This window comes from Coturnix japonica, chromosome 16 (genome assembly GCF_001577835.2).
Source record: "Coturnix japonica isolate 7356 chromosome 16, Coturnix japonica 2.1, whole genome shotgun sequence".
Classification (NCBI taxonomy): Eukaryota; Metazoa; Chordata; class Aves; order Galliformes; family Phasianidae; genus Coturnix; species Coturnix japonica.
The window spans coordinates 77,867-85,020 of NC_029531.1; the positions used below are offsets into that span (position 1 = coordinate 77,867).

A 7,154-nucleotide genomic window follows, 5' to 3' on the forward strand; every position below is an offset into this window, starting at 1 on the left:
CTCTGCCACTCAGTGCAACCCGAGGTGCGAGTGTGGGGGAAGGAGGCCGACGGGATCCTGACCTTGTCCTGCCGCACTCACGCTTCTTACCGCGGCCCCATCGCTGTTCAGCTGGTGTTGAGGACGGCGCGGTCTGCTGGGCCAGGACACCCATCGGGCATCGTGCCCAACAGCGACGGCACCTACCACACCTGGATCACCATCGACGCGCTGGCCGGGGGATCGCAGACAAGTACAGTGCCGCGTGGAGCACGCCAGCCTGCCCCAGCCTGGCTCTACTCGTGGGGTGAGTGAGGGATGTGGGCTGGGGGGCTCGGGCTGCCCCTTTCCCCTGCTGACGGCCCTGCCTTCCCCCAGAGCGGCCACAGTCCAACGTGCTGCCCATTGTGGTTGGGGTGGGTTGTCGCCCTTGTGGCCCATCATGGCTGGTATTGATTCATCATCTACAGACGCCAATGCAGAGTAAAAGTGGAGGGCTGTAGGAGGACAGTGGGGCTGTGAGGGGATTTAGGGCTCCCTCATGAGCCCCCAGCCAGGCTGTGGTTTGAACCTGTGCTGATACATCTCTCTGTCTGCAGGGAAGAATGAGAAAGGCTACAACATGGCGCCCAGTGAGTGATGAGGGCAGCACTGTCCCCCACCTCTGCCCGGTGCCAGGGCAGCTTTGGGGTCCCCGCTTTCTCCCAGGGTTCCCCTTCCTGTTTTTTGGGGCTGCTCCATGCCCCACAGTGAGCACAGGGCTGGGGCTCATGGCTCTTCTTCTTTTTTAGGTCAGGATGGTGGATCCAGCAACTCAAGCAAAGGTGCGGTGTGGGGATGGGGGTTGGAAGGGGTCCTTGTGCTCCTTGTGGTGCTGCACCAGGGCTGGGCTGGGACTCTGCAGGGAGCTGAGGGTTGGGATGTGAACGTGGCCCTATGGGACACCATCTCTTCTCCACACAGGGAGCAACCCCAGCATCTGAGTGCTGTGCTTCAGCCTGCAATGGGCCATCTGGCCACATGAACTTTTGGGATCGGTGATGGACACAGCCCTATCCTCGCTACCTCTCACATCACTCTCTGCTTCCTATGCTGTTATGCTTTGCCTGTGCTGCTTCCTGTGAAATAAAGTGATATGATGTTCAGTGCTCAGCCTGCCTGCATTCTGCTCTGTGCTGAGGATCCGCTGCCCTCTCCTTTTCCCCTCCCCCTGCTGCTCACTGCCCCCATGAATCCCCTCATCCCTCATCACTTCCCCCCTGTGTCCCCATGCTTATGGCTGCCTGCTCCCCATCCTGGTTTTCCCACTGCCATCCTTGTGTGTTGGAATGTGGTCTTCTTAGCGCTCCTTCCAGGTGTCCCTACATATCCCCACCCAACTTGGTGTCCTGCAGCACTTCCCCTCCCACCCCCATCCTGCTGCCTTTCCAATCCTCACCCACAAACTTGCCCACTCCACATCCCTCCTCCCACCCTTCCCCAAGCTCTCATGTCCCTGCTGTGCCCCCTCTGGCTTCGTAACCCCCCCATATTGTACCCCACTACCAAATAAAAACGATTCTTCTGCTGCCCTACAGCCCTCTTCTGGTTCATTTCCCTCCCCCGTCTTTTGTTGTTGGGAACTCCGCTCTTCCTATTAGGGGGGCTGGGCGTCCCTCCCCCTCCCTGCGCTTCTTACGGCACCGGGACTCCGTCCGGTGTCCCCACCTCCACCCTCAGCGTCCCCATTCTCAATCCCAACGCGCAGCGTAGATTCAGCGCAGATTGAGGGAACGCACGAGATACAGGGATCAACCCCACCAACTGAGTGCTGCGCACAGAGCACTGCACCCCACGCCTGCACCCGGGGAGGGGGTTCATCGCAGCCCCCCGGCCGTGCTCTGACCTACGGCTCCCTGCCTTCCCATTGCCCCTCGTATCCCCGATACCCCCGACAGGCCCTCGGCCCCCTCCCCTGGGTGGGGACACGGCCCCGGTGGGGACACAGCCCGGGATGCCCCCGCTGGGCTGGGGTCGGCTCCGCACCGCCCCCGTCACCTCCCCCGTTTCGCCTCACAACCTGCAAGAGCAAATTCTGCCTGGAGCCCGGTGACGTCACGCAAGCTTTACGTGCCGCAATTGGTGGGGCTGCGGTGGAGGAACCAATGGGATCGCGGGGGGTTCCAGGAACGAGGATGTGCGGAGCGGTGCGGAGCGATGGGGTCGTGGGGGGCTTTGGAGCTGGGGCTGCTGCTGTGCGCCGTGTGCGGGGCGGCGGGCGGTGAGTGCGGCCGGACCGGGACCCCTCCGTCCCCGTAACCCCAGCCTGGGGCTGTGCCCGTGGGACCCCCACCCGCGGCTCACGGCCCCGCTGCGCTCCGTCCCCGCAGAGCTCCATACCCTGCGGTACTTCCAAACGGCGATGACGGATCCCGGCCCCGAACTGCCCTGGTTCTTTGAAGTGGGGTACGTGGACGGCGAAATCTTCATGCACTACAATAGCACCGGCCGGAGGTATGTGCCCCGCACCGAGTGGATAAAGGCACCTGGAGCTGTGGATCCTTAGTACTGGGAGAGGAACACCCGGATCGCACAGAGCAATGAGCAGATTCACCGCGCTACAACCAGACCAGCGGTGAGTATGGCCGGCATCGCTGCTCCGTGGTGTGGGATGGGGCCAAAAAATTTAATGTAGGGTTGGGCAGCCTCCTTCCTGTCTAATATAAGTGAGGCGTTAGATAAACTAGTATCACGGAGCTGATGGATAACACGTAACACCAAAGTCTAAGTTTCATCAAGGCATTGCCTGCCCATCTGGGCATGAAGTACTGCCATTGCCTGCCCATCTGTGCCTGGGCATGAAGTATTGCCAGACCCAAAATAGCATCTGGGGTGGAAATTGGACAGCAGTGTGTGTTGGTGGTGGGGGGGGAATGAGACACGGGTTGAATCCAGGCAGGAACAGTCAGAAGAAATTCTTCCTTGTTGAATTTGTTTAAGCCCTTCCATTATTTGGTGCCAAACAGACAAAAGTTTAGCAGCTGTTCTGTCTTTAGCAATAGAAGTCTGCTGGAGTTTTGGACCAATTTTAACCCAAAGCTCCTCATCAAGAGAAAACACAGTTCTCAGCAATTCAGAAACATTTTTACTGCAACATTGAAATAAATCTCTAAAGGGTCCCATTCTGTGTTATCTGTAACTGACAAGAAAAAGGTCTTCAATGTTTGCATGCTCTGATATATCGATTTGAATGATCACTAAAATTTGTGAAGCAAATCCTTTTAGAGTGCTCACAGCCATGCCTTTGAAACTAATAGGTAATTAGTGGTCGTACAAGTTTATGAAGATGCATGTCAGATAGAATAATTATTAGTGGACAAATGTGCCAAATGAGTTCTGGGTTTTGACTTCTCAAATTAAGAAAAGGCTAATTGATAGCTAATAATAACTGAGCATTACTAATACATTCAATGTTTATTCCTATAGATTCCAGCATTGGTAACATTAGATCCTATTTGATTCACACCCAAATCCCCTGGAGACGGAGGAGCCCCTCACCCGTCACTATGCCCGGCTGTGTTTCAGGGTCTTACACATGGCAGCAGATGTAGAAGGCAGCTCAGATAACAGTGCAGCAGAGCAAGCTTTCTGTGCAGTCCAATCCCTCTCCACAGTTGAGGGAAGTGATGGAAGTGGAAAACTCCGAGAATGTCCCAAGCCCGACACATCCTCCAGCTGTAATCAATGCTGCGGATGATGATGGTGAGTGTGGTTGCTGCTGCTTTTGATCTTGAAGGTGTTTGTGCTGGATGACTCGCTGAACACCCACAGGTTGACTAGGACGGGGCAGCAGCCTGGCCAGCTCACTGGGGTTTGCCTGGCAGCAGTGAGCAGAAATGGGAATGCAGGATGGAAGCTCTGAGCCTTTCCTGCTGCAGCCGCTCTGCAGTGTGGAGCTCTGCCTTAAATCAGGGGGGAGTTTTCTCTGTTCTGTCAGAAGAATAAAAGAGTATGCGTTGCTTAAAGCCATGTGGAGAGTCTGGAGCCCGAAATGCTTTTCTCGGTTCTCTACTGGTTACTCTATTCACTTAGGCTCTTTCTATGGGTTTACCAGGTAAAAATAGCTGTTTAAATAAGGAATCCATCTGTAATCACTTACATTTGTAGTTAAGAATATGAACTGTGGGCTGAAGTGTCATTGTATGAGCTACATAAAGGTGGGAAATCTGATTGAATTCCTACTGCGTAACCAAAGTGGCTGATTTTTTTCTTTCTCTCTACAGAGCTGTTTCCTCAGGAGGGAAAAGAAACAAAACCACCTGTCCAGCAACCAGCTGAAGGAAACCATCATGGATTGCGGATCATTTCCACTAGGAAATCTAATGCTGAGACCAAACAAGGTATTCCAGGATGAATCAGAAGAACTTGCCAATTAACTCCAAAGCAATTCATTGTACAAACACTAAAGAACATGGGGTTGCTTAATGGACTCAGCTCCTTCCATGATCTTGTTCCTACCTATTAACTTCATGTGCCTTTCAGATTAGGAAGGACAACTCCTTTGTTTACATCATAAAAGCAAGACGAGGCCACAGGACAGAGTTTAAGCGCCTGTATGTGCATCTTTTCAACCACTGGTGAAAGCCATGTTTGCTGATAGAGGAATTTAATGTCACGTGGATGGGTTAAAGTAAGGGATAAGGCCTACTTTTTATATCCAGAACGATGAAAGGAGGCAGTCTGCAGAGCTGTGGTCTTCAGCGTGTGCCTCTGTCCCTCAGTCTCATTCACTGCTCTGTGTTCCCAGATCACAGTTTGAATTTTGGAATGAAAACACTCGAAGAAATCAAAGTGAAGAAACAAAAGGACAAAACAAGAAAACAAAGCAGTGAGTTCATATGCCCTACTTTGTTCTTCTTCTGATCATACCCAGATAGCTGGAATTGTGTTGGGGAATAGAGCCGATCACAGAAGCAAACCTTGATCTTGCACTGCTGGCTTTGGAGTAGTAGTTGCTGGTGGCTGGGAGCTCCATGAAAGATAGACTTTGATTTTTAGCTGGGGATATCAAGCTACTTCAGCATGCAACATGGTGTTTTAAATCCAGACACCTGCTCTTCTAGATGGGAATTGCAAGAGCAAATTGGAGGCAAATTAGTCACCTCTCTTACTGACATGCAGGGGTCGCTGCAGATTGGACAGTAATGAGTAACAAATGCGCTTTGGTCTTTGTGACGGCTCTGTCAGGTTTGTTCTTATTGCTGGCTTTTCTATTTCTTGTTGTAAGCACTGTCTGTTTGTTCACTTGGATCAGAAGGTCCTTCAGGAGTTCCTGCTCATCCGCCCCAATCTCGGACTGTTCCTGTGCCAGAGGAGAATATGCAGACAGTGGTCAGAGCTGTGACGCTGTCTGCAAAGCAGGGTAATGCTGAGTCCCATTGTTTCCATGTTGTGGCTCCTAAGTGGAGTGGATCAATAACAGTCAAGGGAGTTGGGCCATGTTATTCTGCTGGTGCTGCTTTTTTGTATTCAGAAAATGCTTTTATACTGAAAGTCTGTGGTTGTGTTGGAAAGGTTGGCTCTTGTAGGTGCTCTGTTCTGTTGGAATAAAGGATCAAGAAGCAATTTCTGTGAACCTCTGGTGAGCTGTTTGTTACTGCTACTTGCAAACTCCCAGAGGTGCTGACCCTATGCCTGCTGTGCTACTGAAATGGAGTGGTGTTAATAAGCTGACAGTGATGACAAAACTAGTGCTCAGATGAAGAACAGCGGCAGGATTGAGGGGCTAATGGTGGAGTAATTGTCAGTGTGCAGCTCAGGAGCCAACTCAAAACCAGAGTAACTTGGAAATGAGAGGGAAGAGCCCAGGGGGTGGTGCTGCACAAAGAGCTTTGGAGCCACTGAAGAGTTAAAGTGAGGAATGAAACAAGAGGGACTTACTCTGAGTGCATTCCAGTTGCAATATTATTTTGTGTCAAGGCTGTCCAAGTGGTGTCTTTTGGGTGTACTTTTTGGTTGGGAAACTAGCTGACAGGACAGTAATTCTTTTGGCTGCTGGTTTCTGTCAAAGAAGCACTTTGTTTTTCTTTGTTTTAGGGGAGGAGCCCGTGATTCGATGGAATACTACTGAGAAACCTGGAAAACGGAAATCCTCTGTAGGTAAGGGCTGCTTGTGAGTTGTTGTTTGGCTGCCTCCTTGTCATAAGAAATGTTGTGTACTGATTGTTCTCCTACTTGTTCTACCAAGCCTGGAACTGCAGCTGGGAAGCCAAGCAGACTGTGTGGAGCAGTTGGAGGACTCGAGTTCAGCTTCTTCCCAATCAGTGGCCAAAGCGCAGCAGCTGAGCTCCACTGGGGCTGGGAAGACCCCCTTATCTGTGGAATATGACTTCAGAAAGCTCATCTGGGAAGTCTCAGGAGGGAAACTGGAAGCAGAAATTGACTTGGACCCAGGGAAGGATGTGGATGAGCTCCTTCTTGAACTTGCTGAGATGATTGACAGTTGAACTGTGTAGTCCTATAGTGTATATGAATATATATAAAACAACAATTAAAACCTTTTCTTTTTGGTTGGATATCCGAGGGTGATAGTTCTCTAAAGGGGGCTTCACAATGAGTCTTAAAGCACAGCTGAACTGGTAAAAACAATTGGCAGACTGCATTCCATTGTCCCGAGTTCTCCTGCTGGTCAGAGTTGAGGTCCTGTGCATCCATTCCCTGCTCCTGGTTGGAGAACCAAGAGGAGAAAGCGGTTCTGTGACTCAGCCCAGAAGGACGTCCATCTGTGTGCTGCAGTACTTGGGAATTGATCTCCTGATTCATTGACGTTCTGAAGGCTTCAACCTCCAGCTCCTTCCTTCCTCTTCCCTTGGCCATGCTCAGCGTTGGGTGCAGCTGGAGGCTTCTTCGGTGCTCCCATTTCTTGAGCAGTCCCCATGTCTAGCCTGGAGTTCTGCCAGCTCTTGAGTTTGGTTTGTGTTTGCTTTTGTTTTTGACTTGAATTCTTTAAAGCAATTTAATGACAACGTGGGGGTGGGAGGGAGCAGAATGATTCTGGTATTTTGGACCAAATGTGCCACCAAGGATGGGGGATGGGGGGCTGTACCCCTGCCTTCCAATTATCAGCAGTGATGCAGCAGCAGTGTGTGGAAATGAAATGTTGTTTCTGCATTTAGAATAAGATAAAAATATTTTAT

The 7,154-nt window shown here is 51.3% G+C and overlaps 2 protein-coding genes across 11 annotated transcripts; both read left to right on the forward strand.

The window, feature by feature from the left end:
* Positions 1–1,934: 1,934 nt before the first annotated feature.
* On the forward strand, positions 1,935–2,593 carry LOC116654147 (class I histocompatibility antigen, F10 alpha chain-like). Its single transcript, XM_032448002.1, has 2 exons — positions 1,935–2,239; positions 2,349–2,593. The coding sequence occupies exons 1-2, from the start codon at positions 2,176–2,178 to the stop codon at positions 2,522–2,524; spliced, it is 240 nt and encodes a 79-aa protein (XP_032303893.1). The 5' UTR covers positions 1,935–2,175; the 3' UTR covers positions 2,525–2,593.
* Positions 2,594–3,443: 850 nt separating this feature from the next.
* On the forward strand, positions 3,444–6,535 carry LOC107321565 (zinc finger CCCH domain-containing protein 11A-like). Of its 10 annotated transcripts, none has more exons than XM_032447994.1 (7): positions 3,445–3,720; positions 4,242–4,358; positions 4,501–4,571; positions 4,766–4,846; positions 5,246–5,380; positions 6,055–6,117; positions 6,206–6,535. In XM_032447994.1, exons 1-6 carry the CDS (start codon positions 3,703–3,705, stop codon positions 6,086–6,088), a joined length of 456 nt encoding a protein of 151 aa, XP_032303885.1. In that variant the 5' UTR covers positions 3,445–3,702; the 3' UTR covers positions 6,089–6,117; positions 6,206–6,535. The 10 variants fall into 10 exon arrangements, 5 of the variants coding, with proteins under 5 accessions (XP_032303885.1, XP_032303887.1, XP_032303888.1 ...); XM_032447996.1 differs by having other exon boundaries at positions 5,273–5,380; XM_032447997.1 differs by lacking the exon at positions 5,246–5,380.
* Positions 6,536–7,154: the final 619 nt, after the last annotated feature.

Coding starts and splice junctions, on each gene's coding strand:
- LOC116654147 (XM_032448002.1), top strand. CDS start 2,176: ATGGGGTCGTGGGGGGCTTTGGAGCTGGGGCTGCTGCTGTGCGCCGTG. Junction 2,240..2,348: donor CGTGTGCGGGGCGGCGGGCG/GTGAGTGCGGCC, acceptor CCGTCCCCGCAG/AGCTCCATACCCTGCGGTAC.
- LOC107321565 (XM_032447993.1), top strand. CDS start 3,645: ATGGAAGTGGAAAACTCCGAGAATGTCCCAAGCCCGACACATCCTCCA. Junction 4,359..4,765: donor TAATGCTGAGACCAAACAAG/GTATTCCAGGAT, acceptor CTGTGTTCCCAG/ATCACAGTTTGAATTTTGGA. Junction 5,381..6,054: donor GACGCTGTCTGCAAAGCAGG/GTAATGCTGAGT, acceptor TCTTTGTTTTAG/GGGAGGAGCCCGTGATTCGA.